The 20,747-nt window shown below is 44.2% G+C and overlaps 1 protein-coding gene across 1 annotated transcript in view; it reads left to right on the top strand.

The window, feature by feature from the left end:
• Window positions 1–20,747, top strand: part of LOC146191919 (cell adhesion molecule Dscam1-like) — a 111,520-nt gene that overhangs the window by 26,308 nt on the left and 64,465 nt on the right. Inside the window, exons 6-9 of the mRNA XM_084600401.1 lie at window positions 796–913; window positions 1,791–1,969; window positions 4,899–5,168; window positions 16,868–17,272. Coding sequence (XP_084456527.1) covers window positions 796–913; window positions 1,791–1,969; window positions 4,899–5,168; window positions 16,868–17,272 — 972 coding nt within the window. The remainder of the gene's footprint in view (window positions 1–795; window positions 914–1,790; window positions 1,970–4,898; window positions 5,169–16,867; window positions 17,273–20,747) is intronic.

Below are 20,747 nucleotides of genomic sequence, written 5' to 3'. Positions count from 1 at the left end.
CTTTCCGGAGCAGCTGTAGAATAATTGTGCATTGTACAACACCATCCATTGTGTTATGCAATTTCTTCGCCTGTAAATGTGCGAATATCGACACAGGCTGCTTCTAAAGAGAAAACTTTGTCACCAAGGTGTGTCACAGGGCCTCAAAATGCTTTGTTGTTTGGCTCCACTTTCCTCCGCTTCAGTGTTTCTTAACAAGGTGCGCCCCCTCGCAAAAACGGCGCATTCACTGTTTGCACTGGGGGATCTCGTGGTTTTCATATCGGTATGCATGGGAATACTGAATCTACATATGAAGGAATATTTGTGCCCTATCTAGTTTTATGTGAAACAAAGGATCAAGAGTGTTAACTCGTCACAGGAAGAGTCAACATTAGTGGTTGAAAGCGCTGCCGAACACAGACAGATAAATGGAGCCCGGCATACGGACAGGCGCTGAACTTATAGTTCTAATATGCATGAGCATATACTACTTAGTCTACCGCTCTTCAGTCTTTCCCTTGGCTTCGACGGACATTCTTTCCCTAGTCATGTAAGTAAAGAATTGTCTTGGGACTCTTTACCCAGCAAATAGATGCTTCGTCAGATTGGAAAAAAGAATGAAAAGCGTGTGAAAACAGAAATTACACACATATTCGTTCACTACAGTGTGAATGAATTTTTGTTGAGCATATTTCTTGATAATACACAACATGGTAATCGAAAAGCAAGCTTTTTAAAAGGGGGTGGGGGGTGGGGGGGGGTAGAGTGGTCTGCTATTTCGGTCCCGCATCAAAGTTCATTTTATTTCCGCAGATGCTCACGCAATGACACAAGTGAAGGTCACCCTCAACTTTCCAGAGGTTAGGACAACGGTGGGGAGTCACGTTGACCTGCCCTGCGTTGCGCAGGGATACCCGCCACCGCACTATACGTGAGTAGAAGCTGCATGGAGCCGTACAAGTTTCTCTAAAAAGCCTTGTTTCATTAGGAGAGGTTAATGTGGGTACTTAAAACTAAACAATTAGATGAGAAAGAAGTGCATATGAAAATAAACGTCAATAAAGAGCGATTTATATGAGCTAACAATAAACTATATACCTATTGCATATTTTGACATCCGAACGTTAAGACGCCTGATTTGCTGGTGTTGTGACTGCGCTCAAATTTGTATAATGTTGTTTCAGATCCTAAAATATTTTTGTAAGTTTGTAAATAACCAGTGTTCACAATATTAAAGCCACAGGTACCTCCAAAAAGCTTAGCCGCTTCCCATTATGTAGTATATCCTGCAGTCCAGTAAAGTCCTTTCGATATCGGCAAGTGTTGAGCGCAGCTATTGCCGATCCCATATGGTACCAGTTACTTACGGTTGGGTCAGCCACAAAATAAAAGTTGATGGTAATAAGAGCTCACTAGATACCTAACGTTGAAATACAATTTCGCAATACACAGACTTCACTAAAAAAAGCTTTGTGTGCGACTTTCTACATTTTTTCAATGAAAATGCTGTTTGTTTTCAACTTCATTTGCTTGGATAACTGTCGCTCTGCCCCCACCTTTTTTATTACACTACCTGGCAAGAGAGGACGATTGTGAGTGGTGGATGAATGGAGGCTGGGTGTCCGTGAGAAAAGAAAAATCCTGTAATGCTGAGCTGAATGAGCAGACAGGTATAAAAAATATAAGCCACCCACAAGTGTACAATCCAAGATCTGTGTAGTGAAGGGGGACTAATGCCGATCCTAAAAATGTCGCAGCCGGTCGTGTTTGCGCGACCTATTTGGAGCCTGCCCCCTTTGTTCACGCAGCTGGTACCGGGAGGACCGCGCCGGCAGGCGCTTCTCTGTGTCTGAATCGGACCGCTTGCAATCTTCCAACGGCGTGCTGAGCATTCGCGGCGTCAATGTCCAAGACGGAGGCCGCTACGTGTGTGTCGCCAGGAACGCCATGGGAGAGCAGAAAATCGAAACCCTGCTCTCAGTCGCAGGTGGGTCGTTGCCGGCAGGCATCCTTCCTATGCACACGTCGATAGCCGGCGCCTCTCTTGCAGCTATGTCTGCGCTTCGCATCGAATGGGCTTATATGTTCTCAGGTGTTTTAAGTACCTGTGCATTTTTATTTCAAAGAACGAGTATGTATCGTACGCACTTTAATGAGTCGATGACAGATGTTCGTTACAGGCTCTCATTAATGTCGCTGAATGGCGTGTGGAACAAAGCTAATATCTTGGGAGCATTTTTTGCTTAAAATGTTTGTGCCGTATTCACCTCCTTATTGCGATCGATCCTGCTGTTCCAATTAAAAATGCAGGGCATTGAGGCACATCCATACATTTTGTAGATATTGCGGGCTTCTTAAAATTTCTCACATCCATTCCTCATACAGAGCTTCCGGCTACTGGCGGCTCAAATATTATATCCTATTCCACTATCCCAAGGGGACGCGGGATTCATAAGGCAGCATTGCAGGCGATGTCTTGATTGTTCGATCTTTATTCACGGTTTTAAACTATCCCGTTTCCTATATTTTCAATGCCAGGTAGACTGAAGCTCTATAGAAGGACAGGTTTCTACGTTTCTACATTTAACATTGGTCACCCACACGAACTGTACAACGCAACAGTGCATATTTTCCCTTTCGCAAAAAAAGGCTGTACCTGGAATACATTGGCAACTTTTCAAACGTGCCGCAAGAAGACGTCTCACACACACAAAAAAATTAGTTGTGGTTTACTTCAGCTTAACTCTTGCTAAATTTCTTTTGCCTGCTACATTATTCCCCTATCATGTCATATCAGTGTAAGGTGCTACATTATTGGGGAGACTTAAGCTCATCCTTTAAGAGTATGACGCGAGAGCGTAAGATACCAGCCCATGTAGAAATGAGAAGGGTTCAATGCCGCTGAACCGAATGTGGAGCGAAAGCATTAGCTGCCGGTGACCGAGCGTTGTGGTTGTTGTTGTCGCTATTTTTGTTCTTCTTTTTCTTCTTCTTCTTTTCTTCTTCTATTTCAAACGTGGCCTCAGCCGGAACTACATAACGACTCGAAACCTGGGGCAGTATTGCTATCGCAATAAAAATACGCAAATAACTTTCTATCCAAATTTCAAGCGACTATTCTTTATAATGATGTTCAAGATGATCTTAAGTCAATCTGCCAGTTAAGTTAGAGGCTTGTTGACGATAGGAATCCAAACCTACGATATTTGCACTTCTAAGTGTATGGCGTAAATTGTACGTGGAGGTCTCTAGCGGCAGGAAAACATATATTGCGTCTGTATTCACTCCCTCCTCCTCTTCCCCGCCCAAAAATAAATAAAAAAATCATAGAATTGAAGGGCGGTGCTAAATGCCTTATTGCACCTACTCTTAAAGCAAAGCTTAAGCGCCCCCCCCCCCCCCCCGCCGCCGTCCCCCTAATTTTTCGTGGAGTCAATAACCAGAAAGGGGAATAGTCGGCTAATATTTAAAAAAGAGAAATACAGAAGTTTTATAAACTCTGCAAGAGATTCTGTAAGATAAATTGTGAACGAGTCATTAAGAAGTTCTGTCATTATAAAAATACTAATCTTCAATGTTTCACTGTTTGTTCGCGGGCTATTTATAGTTATTTCCTCTAGTGCGAAGATGTTTGTATGTGAATTTGATTTGCGTCACTAATTCCGATTATCCAACATCATTATCAGACTGGCTAAGCCCACTGTAGTGCAAAGGACCCTTTCATATTTCCAGCTGCATCCACTTGAACCATACAAACTAATTCACATCCACCACTCTAGATTTCTTTATCCTCCCTTGAGCATATAAAATACACTGAAATCAATGTAGAAATCCCTTTGTTGTTCATAACTTTCTTGTGGGCCTATATTTTGCGCGGAGAAAATTAAAGTTAAGAATGGTCAGAACACTTCCATACATCCTTTTTACTATGTCATTTTCGTATCTGTCGTTGTTCCTTGTGAGCGAAGAAAATCACTGCCATGAGCACCAGACGAAAAAAGGAGGGAACGCATAGTGCTGCGGACGAGCACTCCGGGAAAACTAAAGCGCGGCGCTTGATACCAGTGATACTAACTCAGTTTATGTGTCTTAAACGATGGGCCGAATATATATTCGGTATTAAACAGTACCGGTGTTTGGTGATATAGGCCGTTGCGTTTACCTACAATTTATTTTATTCAATGGACTACACTGAAGTGACGCAGTGTTCAGGTTGATATTACATGAAAGCTCCTCAGCCGTAATTGTGCTGGTAAGAGCCCCTAACGCAATGCTCGGATGTCGCGGGCTTTGCTCCCACCAGCTGAGCATTTTTTTTCCTTCCTAATTTTCGTTTAGTTGTCTTTGTGCCTAAAATGATTCAATTCCAATTCAGGTCAGTAGCAAAAAAAATCAATATAATACGCTTTGCTATTAGTGCATATAGTCACTGCGTCTTGTTTTATTGCTAGCAGTGCCATCTATCAAAAGCTAACTCTTCCACTGGTCATCCTTACGTCATCGTGACTGTTAACTGCTTGCTGTCATTTTATGTTTTGGACGTAATTGCTATAGAAAGCAGGATATGTATACACAGCGTTCCTATTCTTAAAAAAAAAATTGCCCATGAGCCTACCCCAAGGAATTGTTAAAAACTAAAGCGATGAAAACTTTTCTCCAATATTGAGTAGATTAAAGGCGTTCCTGGATTGCACAATTAGAAATGAAACTACAAATGCAAAACCATATCACACAAGAGCAGTTTCTGAATGCTCTGAGATTTTTTTCAAGTAACCTGATTTTTATCAACCACCCAAAAGGCACACGACGCTTTTATTGTGTTAGTGCTCACATTGTAGGCTCTATGTGACAGAGATTCAAGATGTGAATGGTGCAACGGCATATATTTCTTGTCCTGTCTGTCTTCCCATTTGCAGTACCCCTGAGTGCTAAATTGGAACCCAAGCTGCATACCGTGGCCATCGGCATGCCGGCCGAGTTCAACTGCAGCGTGGATGGTCAACCCGTGCATCGCATCACGTGGCGCAAGGACGGAGTCCAGCTCCTTCCCGACGGCCGCATAGAGTTGGTGGTCGAGGACAGGCTCCGCATCCAGACCGTGCGCCGGGAGGACGCCGGCATGTACCAGTGCTTCGCCACTAACGACCGTGACTCGTGTCAAGCCACTGCCAGACTGCAACTGGATGGTGAGCAGCAAGAGCAACCAGACTGCTTCTCTCTGAGCCGTGTCGTATCAGCTGATAAAAAGTAATCAGGAGCTGTATCGCTAGAGGTGCCTAATCCTTGGTTCTTTTTCGGCAGGTAAAATCCCACATGTCACTTTTAACCAGTGTTTATTTTCCTGGACGCATGGTTATCAGTGCAGAATGCCTGTGCTGTAATAACTATTTTTCGCTATGTTCCCTTCAGCGAGCAGCTCTACCGACATCTAGAATATTGAGAACACAAAATAAGGTGGTGATTAAACAAAGAAAAGAGTGCGGTGTTGGATGAAAAGGGCGGCCTCATACGTGACACGTTATATACAATTAGGGCGTCCTTTCAGAAGGTTCAAAATTTGATAACGCTTACGGCATGTCGTCTGAAATATAGCGAATAATAAAGAAATCTCATAGTTCACGAAAACTCCGGTTATATCCCGCATCATTGGCGTAGCTGGTGGGCTACGTATAAAATAGTAACAGTTAGCTGACTTCTATCAAATAACTTGAAGCCGTTCTTGATAACGACCCTTCTTGGAAAATGACAAGTGTCCACTGACTTCAATTTTTTCAGTTTGCGCATTTTTATTTTTTGCGATAGGCGTATTTGGAAACAGAGTAAATGACGCGCCAAGCTAAGCAAGTTGATACCGTTGTTAACGAATCAGCCGCACACCACGATATTTTATGTTACCAAATATGCAGTGTCGGCGCCATGTTAGGTCAGAAATAACATTATATTTATTTCTTTCTTTAGCCACTTTTCTAAGCTAAACTAGCGTTTGGCGGCTTTGTTTGATGTTCCGAGTTCAATCAGTTCAGTTCAGTCGTTCAGTCGTGTCCGACTCATCGTGACCCTATGGACCATGTCACGCCACGCTTTCCGGTCTCTCACTATCTTCTTAACATCACATAACTTCATCTGCAGTGCATCGAGGATGCCATCTTACCATCGCGTTCGCTGCCTACCCCTTCTCCGGCGACCCTCAACCTTTCCCAACATCAAATCTTTCTCCAGCGACTCCTCTCTTCTCATCAGATGACCAAAGTAGCTGAGCTTTAACTTTAGCATTTGACCCTCCCATGAGCAGTCAGGGTTTATGGTCGACAATATCGACTGATTTGATCTTCTGGCAGTCCAAGGAACTCTCAAGAGTCTTCGCCAACACCACAATGAACAAACGTATTAACTTTTGCAGTGACATATATCTCACCACTAATATCCATGAGCCTCGCGCTGTGACTCAGAGGTTACGGCAAACGACTGCGGCTGCTTTTGATGAAGGCAGAAAGCAGGGCTCCTGTCCTGCTATGTCATTGAAAGTTAAATAGTCCCAGGGAATCAGAGTTTCGAGAACCCTCCACTATTGCATCCCTCGTAGCCTGAGTCGTTTTGGGTGTTAACGATTAAATCTAAACCAAAGGAGCACAAAAGTTGCATTCACTTGATGCGACGCTATGATGCGCGAGAGGACTCATACGGAGATAAATTTACGACGTGAAGAAGACTTTATGGTTTTATGCCTAAAAACGTGCAATACAGGAATCAAAAGCGCGACAATCACTGTGGAGCAGTCTTTAATTAGTAATATAACTTATTAACAACGAAAGATGCCTTAACTAGTTTTTGACAGCAAAGCCAAGCTATCGGCATTCTCGTCTAGCTATATTTTGTAAATATTACTTTTGCTCAGTGATTATGAACTGCATAATTGCATATTATGAAATTTATATGCAATTATTATACAAAACAGTTTAATATTCTCAAACCCAGTCGGAAAAACTACAGAACATTTTGTTGTTATGAGAGAATTTCTGCGTTCTTATTGGCAGGAAATTTGCTGTGACAACAGAACCGTCTGTAGTAACATCAGAAATTTCTGTAGTTACAACACAAAAACTCTAGAGAACTACAGACAACAGAAATATACTACAGAAAAACTACGGACCTACAAAAACGTACCACCCAGCTACAGAAAAGTTTGACGTTTACGACAAAACTACAGAATATTTTGTCGTATTTTTGACACTGTTCTGTAGTTTTTTTCCACCGGGAAGTGAAGGCTCAACCGCAAGCAACAAGGAAAAAATTCTGCTTCTGGAAAGTATGCAAATCACAAACATATAATATAGTCAATGCTCAACCTTATTCACATATTGGAGCCCTGAGGGCATGTTGGCGTCAAGAAGTTGTCGGTTTGTATTCATCTGTCTACGTGCGGCTACAAGTCGAACACTAGGCACGGAAAAATTCATGGAAGTTACCGCAACCGTACATTGAACCTCAAGAAATGATTGGGGCAACCCAAAGCATCTGGTCATAAGCTAACACAAACGAAAAGGGCAACGTCGCTGTACGTTTACTCTCGAACTAGTTATTGCATATGTTCTTTATTTTCTCAGCGATCTCATAGGCTTCGCTTGCTCTATTATGTAAGGGCGGTACAGTAGAAACTTCGTTAAAAAAAGAGAAGGTGCACACACACACACGTATATATATGTGTGTGTGTGTGTGTGTGTGTGTGTGTGTGTGTGTGTGTGTGTGTGTGTGTGTGTGTGTGTGTGTGTGTGTGTGTGTGTGTGTGTGTGTGTGTGTGTGTGTGTGTGTGTGTGTGTGTGTGTGTGTGTGTGTGTGTGTGTGTGTGTGTGTGTGTGTGTGTGTGTGTGTGTGTGTGTGTGTGTGTGTGTGTGTGTGTGTGTGTGTGTGTGTGTGTGTGTGTGTGTGTGTGTGTGTGTGTGTGTGTGTGTGTGCGTGCGTGCGTGCGTGCGTGCGTGTGCGTGCGTGCGTGTGTGCGTGCGTGCGTGCGTGTGTGTGTGTGCGTGTGTGTGTGTGTGTGTGTAAAATGGATCACCAATAGTTTAAAACCATAACGGTGGATTTATTTCGACGTTTCAACAAGAGGCTACATGCATCTTCTTAAAACAGTTCCCAGAGAGGGTGAAAAGGGGGAAGGAAACGGGTGAGGCAGACATGCTACCTGCCGCAGCGACAACACACAATATATACACACGCATATACGGAGAGGAGGGAGAGAGGGGACATGTCCGGTGTAGCGCGTTTCTCCTTTAAAAAGAAAAAAAGGCGAGAAGGTGAAAAAGAAACGATAAAATGAAAAAAGAGGGGGTGGAAGGGTTTCAGCATTCTACACAAAAAGGAAGAACGGATGTGCCATTTGCAGCGACCATGGAGCGCGACCGCGCCGCCGCCGGCCCCGTCGCCGGCGTGGTCCGTCGCGGAGTGAAGACCATGCACAAAAAGTAGAAACATCCAAAGTTGAGGCGCAGCGGTGGCGTAGCGGCAGAACATCGTCCTCGCATGCAAGAGGCCCGGGGCTGAAATCCCGGTGCCGCACAAATCTCCTACGGGAAAAGAAAAACCGCGTGTCGATGGAATTGCATAAACAGGTTCGGGGTGCGACATTATGCGGGTGAACACCTCCGGCAACGCACTCCCTCACCAGAACAGCAGTTGGCCACCCTGGTGCAGTAATTGGTCGCAACCCCTCATTATTAGCTGTATAATATCCCGGCCCTCAGTCACCAGCGGCTGCGGAACAACTGACTACGGCGGCGGTCAGACCTGTGACGCAGCAGGGGCTGCTAAGAATTTCTGGCTCCGCTGGACAGGCCACCATTGGAAACTGACCCTGGCGACGTTTAACGTTATAACTCTAGCTAGTGAAGCTAGTTTAGCAGTACTTTTAGAGGAACTAGAGGGTATCAAATGGAATGTCATAGGGCTTAGTGAGGTTAGGAGGCCAAATGAGGCATATACGATATTGAAGGATGGGTATGTACTGTGTTATCGAGATTTACCGGACAGGCGACAACTAGGAGTAGGTTTCCTAGTAAATAAGTACAGAGCGGGTAATATAGATGAATTCTATAGTATTAATGAGAGGGTGGTAGGCATCGTAATTAGGCCTAATAAGCGGTATAATCTGAATGTTGTACTGGCCTATGCACCCACATGTAGGGCTGATGACCAGGCAGTTGAAAGCTTCTCCGAAGCTGTAGAATCTCCAATGCGAAAAGCAAAGACGCAGTATACGGTACTAATGGGCGACTTCAATGCCAAGATAGGGAAAAAGCCGGCAGGAGACCAGGCAGTAGCTGACTTTGGGATTGGCTCTAGGAATAGCAAGGGGGAGTTACTAGTTGAGTTTACGAGCGCAATAACTTAACAATCATGGGTACCTTCTTAAGCAAACGGAAGAGCCGGAAATGGACATGGAAAAGTCCTAACGGGGAGACTAAAAATGAAATTGACTTCATACAGTGTTCTACCCCCGCCATTATTCAAGATGTAGAGGTAATCGGGAAAGTGCGATGCAGTGCCCACAGGTCCCAAATTAGCCTAAATCTGAAGAAGGAACGCAACAGATTAGTAAGAAAGAAACCCATCAACGAATTAGCGGTAAGGGGAAGGGCAGAAGAGTTCAGGATCTCGCTACAGAATCGATATTCAGCTCTAACCGAGGATGGCGACATTACTCTAGAAGCAATGAACAATAATTTCAGATGTATCATTACTGAGTGCGTTGTAGAAGTAGGCGGTAGGATAGTTAGAGAGCATACCGGTAAGCTGTCTAAGGAAACAAAAGATTTGATTAAGAAAGGCCAGAGTATGAAAGCTTCCAATCCAACAGACCAGATAGAATTGGAAGAGATATCAAAGCTAATCAATAAGCGCAAGATGGCCGATATAAGGAAGCATAACATGGAGAACATTGAGCGTGCTGTAAAGAACGGGGGGAAGCCCTAAAGCGGTAAAAAAGAAATTGCGCATAGGCAAAAACCAGATGTATGCGATAAGGGACAAGGCGGGCAACGTCATCACGAATATGGACAAGATAGTCAAAGTAGCCGAGGAGTTTTATCAGATCTCTACAGTAGCCAAAGTAGTCAGGAGCGTAATGAGATTGGCGGTAGGGAAAAACAGTCAGACAATCCACCAGTGACGAAGGACGAGGTCAAGAAAGCATTAGAAACTATAGAAATGGGGAAATCAGCTGGAGAGGATAGGATAACTACAGATTTGTTAAAGGACGGGGGAGATATCGTGCTAGAAAAACTGGCCACCCTGTATACGCAGTGCCTGTTGTCATCGACGGTACCGGAACCATGGAAGAATGCAAACATTATCCTCATAAACAAGAAAGGGGACTCTAAGGACCTTAAAAATTGCACACCAATCAGCTTACTGTCTGTTAGGTATAAGGTATTTACTAAGGTAATCGCTGATAGAATCAGAACAACCCTAGACTGCAATCAAGCAAAGGACAGGCAGGTTTTCGGAAACAGTACTCTACTATCGATCATATCCATACCATCAACCAGGTGATAGAAAATGCTTGGAATATAACCAGCCCTTATTCATAGCATTCATTAATTACGAAAAAGCATTTGACTCAGTTGAAACCTCGGCGGTGGTGCAGGCATTGCGAAATCAGGCTGTAGACGAGCCGTACGTGAAACTGTTGGAAGATATATATAGTGGCTGCACAGCAACCATAGTTCTGCATAAAAAAAGTAACAAAAAAGAAAGGTGTTAGGCAAGGCGACACGGTCTCTCCAGTACTATTCACAGCTTGCTTAGAGGAAGTATTCAGAGACTTGGAATAGGAGCAGTTAGGAATAAGGGTAGATGGAGAACACGCCAATTATTTGCGATTTGCTGATGACATTGGGGATTTAACAGTGTTCGTCTGTATACGCCATGCGCAGCTATAGGGACGCCACTGAAAGCCGCGTAACGGCGGGTGTCGGAACCCGAGGCGGGCCTCATGCGGCAAGCGTGCCGTGGTGCGCGCGTGCGATCTGCCGTTTGTGCGCGTCTCGCGGGCACTTCCGCGGTGACAGTGTGCGCAATGGAATCGTACTTTATAATAGTGGACATGTGTTCGATATCACGGCCGTCTGGAACAACATCACCTCCATATGCATCAATGTTCTGCTGCAGACGAGCGTCAAAAAGGTTGCGTACGAAGTGGAGCTCAATTTGATTATCCTGATTTCATTAAAACGCCACGCTAATTCGTTCATTCCTTGACCTATGAACCAATGTTCTTTTTTTGCTTAACGGTACACGCTTACTTCGTTTACATGCAATATATTGCTGCAGTAAACGAGGTAGCGTCGTCGAAACTGCGAGCGGTTTCGTACCGGTGCGACCGCAGGAAAAGCCAGCGAGCCTGCAAACCAGCTTTCTGAGCATTAGAAGAATAGCGCATATTTGGCTCCTGTGGCAACAGTTCAAATTTTTCATGCTTGCGCTTTACCACTGCCTGTACAGCATGAATTTCACGTATTCCGTCGTCAAAAAGACAGAGCGGGCAGATAATTTCATGGGGGAGTGAGATAGCAGAGGCAATATCTGAAAACCTGCCACACAGGTTAGCCAAGAGCATATTAGATTTAAATTTTATATCCTATTTTATTATTGTAGTATCATCTTCATTTCATTTGTGTCACCCTCTCACCCAACTGCAGAATTACAGGGCGCTTTATAACAAGTTCTAGAGCCCTTAGTCTGAATAGCAAGGGCAGCGACATGTCATGTTTTCGTAATCTGGCCAGACAACAGGAACACTGTCTCTGGTCTTCAAAGTAATTGCATGGCAAGTTTAAAAACGCATATTTTCAAATGTCTGTTCAATAACCCGCCACAGTGGCTCAGGCTACTGAAGAATATCGGGTTATCGGGACCCAAGTCGGCCACGCCGCCCGCGTTTAGGTGGAGGAGAAACGCAAAATGCAAAACGAAATGCACGCTAAAGATCGTCTGGCTAAGCATTTCACACATCTAATGCGTGTTGTATCTTCCCGGCTAGCTGACGCGACGAAGTTTAAGCAAGAAGTGTTCACGGAAGGTGCAATCACAAGCAGAAAATACTGAAAGATAGTTATCACTCAGCCCGGCCGTACGGCAAATTTATGCATTTTTCCATCGAATGACGCTCGTTCAAAATTATATTTGTTTGCTGCCACATGAGAAAATATAATGATATTCGATGAAAACGACATTAGGTATCGAATGAGTTTGAGGTACTCATCTGAATGCGATCAACGAGGAAATGTGTTATGTCGACACCAGACCCTCGGTGAGAAGATACACCCAAAATATACTACAAAAGTGCCACCTGCATTACAAACTACTGTTCTCCTATAATTTTGCAGCTAGTCATGGTTGCGAAATATGCTAAATAGCATTCGTAAAAAAAAAACTGGCACCGATCGCTGCCAGCTAACCCGTAGCCACCGCACTCAGCGCGGGCGGAACAGGTCGCTTCAGCTGCCGCGGCCCATTGGCGCCGAGTCGCTGACACAGCGGATTTCTTTTGCCACCTTCAGAAAACCATGCTCTGTTATCTTAAATAATGCGCGCTTAATTTGAGGAAGGAATGTAAAAAAAAAATATTTTTACTGAGGATCGCTGTTATGTAACGAGATTTCGGAAGAAGTGACAACAGCAATACAAGCAAATTTTTGCTTTTAGCAGCTGCCACCGGTGTGACGCAGGTCATCCGATTTCGTTCTCTAGCTCCGCTGCTAAGGCATCGCCGAAGTTACACCTTCCGTGTAGTGCAAGACAATTTGTGAGACAATGGAACGGATAGTAAGACAGTTTTATGAATAGGAAATTTATTGTTTCCAAAGCACTTCCAGCTACGGTTTTTATGTGAAACCGTTTAGGCGTTTAGGCCTAGCGACGACTAAGGCCTAACACACGGCCAGAGCGCCGTCGTCGGCCGCCATCGCGGGCAGCGTCGTTGCAGTAAGCTCGCGGCGTCCGATGTAGCAAGCGTTACGAATTTGCGGTATATCTTTCTTGATGAGGCTAAGCTCGAACATTTTTAGACAGGCCTTAATACGCCGAGCGAACTATTGGCGAAAACGTAGGGCGATAAACGAAGGTTCTATAAAATCGCCGTCGGACAGTGCACTAGATGCTGCCTATTTTACGTGCTGTTCTTGACACTTGCTTTAGTGCGGAAAGTGTACATTGTTGAAACTCGTACGCGTTTCGCAGTCGAGGGCAGATGCGCGCACCTTCCGTATCATTTCGCAAACAAATGCCGCCTACACAGCCGCTAACTTCGCAATCGATAGTCCTAATCAAAAGGTTGGTTACAAGGTATGCAAGACATGAATGTCAATTTAAAGGCTGCTTTCGTTTACAGCGCCTTCATCTTCGCAACACATTGAACGCACTGCAATATTTGCATATCAGTCACAGTTACCATAATTTGGAAATGGCATTAGCTTTGTCTTGTAGCAGCGCATCGAAAAAATGACATTAACCGGAACAAATGTCATTCGGTGCGATTGCTTGCTTTCTGCGTCGAACAGCCGCGATTCACGGCCCCCGTAGTTCTCTTGAATCATCACTGAAACTTATACAAACATGTTCCTGGCAAGGTTTTATGTGGGATCGAAAAACCAACTACGCAGTAATTCTTCCCGGACGTTGCTAATGTTGACAGCAGCGTTATATCTGTTAAACCGCGACCAAAGACGAAAACACGACGCGCGCACATAGGCGCTGACACGAACAGCGCCCGACCGAGCCCGCCTACGCTTTGCGGCTTTGGCGACAGGCGGCGTTCTCGGCGTTTTGCGCATCGCGTATACTGTTCTGTTTGTTGTCGTAGTGGCAGGTAAGATCTCTGCCTCATCCGTTTCTTTCCCTCTTTTCACCCTCTCTGTGAACGGTTTTAAGAAGATGCGTGGAGCCTCCTGTACTTCATTTTTGAAAAAGACTGGATCCCAATCGAAAAGTCGAAACAAATCCACCGTTATGTCTTTAAACTTTTGGTGACTCATTTTACATTTAAAAATCAGTTGTAATCAATTCTATCTGATATATGTATACCTATATACACATATTGCGTTCAACGGCTCGGACTCCTTTCACACTGCTCAGGTGCAATATGTAGGGCTACTTTTTTTCTCTTTCCGGGCTTGAGAACTTAAAAATCAAGGAGACACTTTTACAAGAGCAAAAGAAAAAGGCATTACTAAACATGGGGGCCCGAACATTAGGCGCGTAAAGGCTTGCTTCATGGACTCCGATGTGCGTTTCTGCGTTATTAATGTCACGTCCATCCTCTGCTGCGGTGGTCTCCGGGACACCTGCCTGCTTATGAATTTTTGCCGCACTCCTTCGCAATCTCTCACCCTCGGAGCGCCGAAACCTGGCCTACATTTGTTTTTAAATAAAGGCTTCATGTAGTCATCTTTTCTTTCATGGGTATGTCCTCCCAGCTTTTGAAACTCTACAAGCCTAGAGAACCATCATTAAATTAGAACTAGATGGACAGTGTTAGAACCGGTAATTTTTTATTTCAACAATAGAGCATCGTTAGCTAGCTGGTGTCGTCTGAACTAGATGTCTTCTGTTGAAGTATAAAACCTTCTGGGTTTGTTTCCGACAAATTGAACGCGGCAAATTGAGTGGATCGGTTTAATGCCCAAATCTCGTCCATAATTCCTGTTAATTGGATTCAGCAGAACATTATATACACTTAATGGCAGAGGAGCAAATATACAACTAAGAATGCTGCTTTAGGACTCATTATTTTAAAATTTATTTACTTGGACGCAGACAGAGGCCGATGCTTGAAGTCTGCTCCCATTCACTTCCGTATTAGTATTGTATTTTATTCTCGATATAGCGAGCTTGTTGTGACGGACTATTTGGGTTGGTTCCGAATTATTCTAGGCAGCAATTTTATAAGCTGAAAGTATAGATGTAATTACCAAACAAGCGTTATCCCCAGGGCAGTGTTTCTGTTGCATCAACCCCTACCAACGATAAGGTCCTTTTTCCTTCATAAGAAAAGGTCGCATACCCGTCAAGCTCCAAGCATTGTGTCCACGGTTGCTTTTCAAGACCATATGCTATGAAAGGGGAAGCTGGATGCAGAGTCCGGAGACCATTGTTTCCGGATGAAAAGTCTTATCTGAAACATAAAGCGCGTTTCCTTTCTTTATCCGTAATCTAATAAGCCTTTCACGCTCTGTTGAACCAAGCGAAACTACTTGCGCGGAAGACTGGGAAAAAATACTCAGAATAAAATAACAGTGAATCGCGTATAATCCTGCACCGCAAAGACCGTGCGTATAGCCTGCAGCCGGGAAGGAGCGCACTCGCTTTGACAGACATCAGAGGCACCATGGTCAGCGGTATTTTTATGACGCTACCATTAGCTCACGGAAGAGAGTGGACGAAGGCACTGACGGGAATCCTTTCTTCTGATGATTTTGCTAAGAACGACACAACTGACTACGGTGGTCGAGACAGAGACGGACGTCTTTACTTTTTTGCTTCCGCCGCGTAGGATGACGGTAATCGATATGCCGTTGATGACCCCGGCAGCGGTTTCTAGAAGACGCGAAAGTTAGCGACGTGTTTTATTTCTTGGCTGCTGTCATTTTTATGTATTGTTTCTCTCTGTTTTTATTTCGTTCGTCAATCTCGCTTGCCCAATTTTGTTTTCCTGCAAGGCTAAGATGTGTGAATATTCCGTTAAACTGGCTACAAAGATCACCTAATTACGGCTTCTTGAAATGATTAATGTCGGTGTGTTCTATTATTGTTTTAACATTAAGGGCAATTTGTTTGCTGTGGCCATCGCACCATCTATGTCCCGAAGTGAGCGTGCTGGACCGTAAAGTAATAGAATCCTTCTCAATGCGTGAGCTACGCAGACGTATTTCGAGGCAAACAAAATATGGTCTGGCTCATAAATATTGCATGTGACAGTTAGGAAGGCATTTCGGGGCAACAAAAGGCAGTTATAATGGCTCCTTTAATGAGCTTGCCTTCTCAGATGTGGTACTATAATTAATACATATTAAAGCGTTCCTTCGCTGTTCCTGCGCCAAACGCTAGTGACATTTGAGATCACGATGTGGCATCCTGAATACCGAGCGATGGAACCTCAACCATTCATTCGACACTTCTGCCACCTACTGCAACGAAGGTGGTACTGAGAATATTTCCAGCGCAATCATGTCAAGGTATCTTCCATGAGCGACAGCTTTACCTATAGCTATGACCGCAACGAAATATACGAAGCGAGGAATGGCCAGGGAAAGCCGTTTTTTGATTTGCAGAAACTGGTGTTATCCCCGGTTGCGCGGCTAGCGAGCAGGCGGCAAGGTAAATGCAGTGGCGGACGCCCCTTGACAGCGGAGCCTCCAAGCGTGTGTTGTTTAATGCTGCGAACCTATTTCCATGCGGCGGGAATTTCTGGAATGTTTTTTTTTTATTCCCGGTAGCTCAGTGAAAAAGCGGGCTTTCGGTTTCTCACAACACCTGAATCTTCACCGGAGAGGTTTTGAAGTATGCTGAATTGTTGAACTATCCCAAATCCTATTCTTTGTTCCGGAACAGAAGAGATTTTATTATAGCTTGTATTAATGCGAACGCACTTTATTTCTTGAATCACTCCATTCGAGTTAAAATTTAACGAAATGAATCAGGGTCAGGGTTTAGTGCTACATTTACTTGCCTCTTCAATATTGCCATGATGACCATGGTCAGCATTCCTGCGTGCAGCATGTGGATATAATAACGGCACTATTTAAGTTCGCGTATTTTATTTCATAAGACAGGCTTCTATATTTGAATAATATTTGTTCTGCATCGCAATACTTGCGTTCCTTGTCTTGTGCAGATATATCTCCGAAGCTGGTGGAGACATTCCAGCCGCAGTCGGCGAAGAAAGGAGACCAGGTGTCGCTCCTCTGCCGAGCGCATGGCAGCCCAGCGCCCGAGATCAGCTGGGCTATCGACGGCGAGTTCCTCTACCCTTCGCACCGACTTAAGATCAGCGCCGAGAGAGTGGGCTCTGAAGTCGAGTCAGTGCTTAACATATCTGAGGCGCGTGTCGAAGACAGCGGCGAGTACAGCTGTGTGGCCCGCAACGATATAGCGATTGAATCGCACTCGGCGAGGCTCGACGTGCAAGGACCGCCCTTCGTTCGACCAATGCGCAACGTTACAGTCGTATCCGGCACCGAACTGACTCTGAGATGCCCATATGGTGGACAACCTATTGACTCTCTCACCTGGCAGAAAGGTAAAGAAAGTCTTATCCCTGCTACTATTACCTGGTCATTAAGTCGACGGGACATGGTTCCACTTCAGTAAAAAAAAAATAATAATTCACATTTATGTGAACTTTTGCGGGGTTTCTAAGGGGCATGAAGAGTACCCGGCTGAGCAAGAGAGCAATCTTAGGTAGGATATCTGTTGGCACTTCTACAAAGCGTCCAAAATACCGCGCCATTTCCCACGTTCTCAAGCGCCGTTTATGTTCCTCGCTATGTCACCAGAAGTGCTCGCCGATAGCTTTGAGACGTGACCTGTAAAACTGCATAGATCAGGACCGGTCAGTTGCCGATGATTTTTTGTGACTGATAGTGATAATTCAAGTGCTGTTTTTCCGCCCAGATGTATTTTTTTTTATTTGCATCCCTAAATGGCTAGTCCGAGCTCATTTGCGATAAGTACTCAATTATCGGGTTCACGGCAGCCACCGCTTAGGTGGCTTTAAGGTCCCAGATAAGCCTACTAGGCTTCAAATTTCACCAAACATTTTGAAGCGACAGCTTCACTGCGTCAGGTTTCAAGCCGCCAGTGTGGCTGCGCCTCAGCCAACGTTCTCAGCTGTGTCGGTGCCGGATAGCATAGCCGTTGTCACGGTAACTACCACAGCTGGAATGGGGCCTCGCCTTGATTGGCACTTCGTGCGGCTAGCGTGGATGTGGCGGCCGTGTCGGAGCTATTGCTCTGCCAGCTACGCATGCGCGTGACGTCACGACACGCCGCTCACCTCGTCCGGCGCTTCGCGCGGTTAACGTCGCTGCGGCGGCCATGTCGCCACCGATGCTCTGCCAGCTGCGCTTTCGCAATAGAGCGGATAGGAGGCGAAGCGGTTGTATAAAAGAAGCGTATGGAGGTGCAGCCCCGGCTAGAGATGGACGAGTCAGCTCAGCTGAGGGAAGCCAGAGACCGCCGTTGGAATAAAACCATGCGGCGACAGCGTGCAGAATAGACCGCAGAACGTGCCAAGCGCCTTGAGAAGCTTCGCAGGGACGACGCAATTCTTGTTCTGGTGAGGGAGTGCGTTGCCGGAGGTGTTCACTGGCATCACGTCTCACCCCAAACCTCTTTTTATGCAATTCCATCGACAGGCGGATTTCCTTGTAAATCTGGTGGAGAATTGCAGGGCACTGTTATTCGGGCCTCGGTTCTCTTGCATGCGAGGCGGATGCTCTATCTCTACGCCTCCGCTGCACCGCTACTGATCAACCAATCATTCCTTATTTAACGTGTGTAGGAACCATGTGGTTCCAGGAACCAGCACAAATAAGAAACAAAATGCCCATGCAAGATTTACACATAGAGATAGAAGAGAAAGGAAGAAGCAAATAAATTAAAAATTGGAATTTAGATTATAAGAGTAAAGTAAAAATTTAAATCAACGAGGAAATGTCTTGGAGAACGTATTAGGTCGAAAGCAATCAAAATAAAAGACAACAAATAATAGTTTTGACTATAATAATGACAAATGAACAAACGTAATCAGTCATTCTAACACCAATCAACATGAAATTTCTTAAAAAGAAGCTAAAAACACAGTAAAATACAACCGAGAAACACAATCACTGAAAACCAAAATCAGTCAATCAATCAATAATTATTTAACGTGCGCAGGAGCAACCATGTGGCCTTTGTACTACAGAACAAATAAGAATAGAAATTGGGAAGCTTAGCATACAGGGACAAAAGGCTAAAGGAAAACGAAATAACACAAAAAAGAGGAATTTATATTGAAAGTACTCTCGTTGACAATTAACTTGATGAGAAACATGTCCTGCAGAACAAATCACAAATAACAGTCAACAAAAAAAATAACAAACCACAATCGTTAACAATAATCCTATCGAAATGTACAAGCAATAGCCAATCATGCAAATTGCCGAAGAATATGTAGTCCCTAAAATATAAATTACAAGCACAGTCAAATACATTCATAAAAAGGGGTACAAAATTAGATGCAAATGCTCGATTTAAAGTTAAAATATCAGTAGCAACTAGCAAAAGCAGTTAATTAAACGTAGACTAAATTAAAGAAGAGGCGAAAATGCGCAAGAGGAGTATGTACAAACTGCTTGAAAGTGGAAGTTATATTTTCGGAACGCAACGCTCTGAACAGCCAAAGTAAACGAATAGAGCGAACTTCGGAAGATGAGCACTAAGCATAAGGGCAAAAAGAATTAAAACACATTTGCATTCTGTCGAGAGGGGAGAGCGGAATAAGAATCCAAATGCGGCGGAACATGAAACGGTCGGAATTCCCTCATGCTCTTTCGTGGAGCACGCAGTAGGATGTACTGTAGGAGCTGACGGCACATAATGTGGCCATAAAGGAGTTTTTGTAGAATTACATCTGCCTTGACATGACAGCAGATAAAAGAGAGAAGTTGAGGCGAGTTACTCCATGTGGAGCAAGAGCAGAAAGAGGCACAAGAAAAACGATAATGAAATATCCGTAAAAACATTTGCGACACTTTGTCGACTTTATCACATTGCGATTTGCAAGTGTCATTCGAAACAACAGACCGGTAATCCGAAAGTGGCAAGAGTATGAACGAGTGCAGCTTTAAGTAATGAACTGGGGCGCGTGAAATCTTTTTATCGAATACCTGCAAATGAAACCGAGTGTGCGCATAGCCCACAGAGTAATTCGTTTATTATGATAGAAAGTGATGGCACGGTCGAAAAGTACACTGAGATTTTTTTCATCGACTGTGGCCAATAACTTATAATTTAGTAATATAGGGGAGAGCAGGAAAGACTGTGCGTTTTACTAATAAATCATACAACCCTAGATTTAGAGGAATTGAGATTAATAAGCCCATTCGTCGTGCACCAGTGAGAGAAAGCAGATATGTCCAATCGCAATGAAAAGCCGTCTTTGAAGGAATGCATTACCTTGAATATTTTTATTTAATCAGAATAAACGAGAAACAAGGATCTCCCGACACCGAGGAAACGTCACTAATAAAAACAGAGAATAAAAGCTGTCCTAATATAGAACCTTCAGGCCCTCCCCTGGTAGCAGTGTCAATGGATAAAGATTGTTCATTGATACTGACAAAGCAAGGACAATCAAGGAGATAAATACCTAAAATGGCTACGATTGGGACTGCGACGCCAGAGGCAGAAGCTTTTCGAAAATAGTGAGTGAATAACGACGTCGAAAGCTTTGTCAAATTACAGTACACTCCAGCATCAACCTGACCTCTCTAAGGGCGTCCAACAGAGCTGTACTTCTTCAACGTGATTAGGTTAGTTGTGGAAGAACAAACTGATTAATGAAGCCATACTGATTCGTATTACGACATGATTGAGATTGGATGAAAGTGTCTTGTGACACGCTTTTTCGAAAAGCTTAGTGGTAGCACACAGAAGAGAAATCGAACAATAATTTAAACAACAAATTTGTTTCCTAGTTTGAAGAGCGGAAAAATACAAGTGACTTTCCA

The sequence above is a fragment of the Amblyomma maculatum genome, chromosome 4, assembly GCF_055883805.1.
Source record: "Amblyomma maculatum isolate TAMU_Amacu chromosome 4, ASM5588380v1, whole genome shotgun sequence".
NCBI classification, from domain to species: domain Eukaryota; kingdom Metazoa; phylum Arthropoda; class Arachnida; order Ixodida; family Ixodidae; genus Amblyomma; species Amblyomma maculatum.
This window is presented reverse-complemented; position numbering and strand designations above follow the sequence as displayed.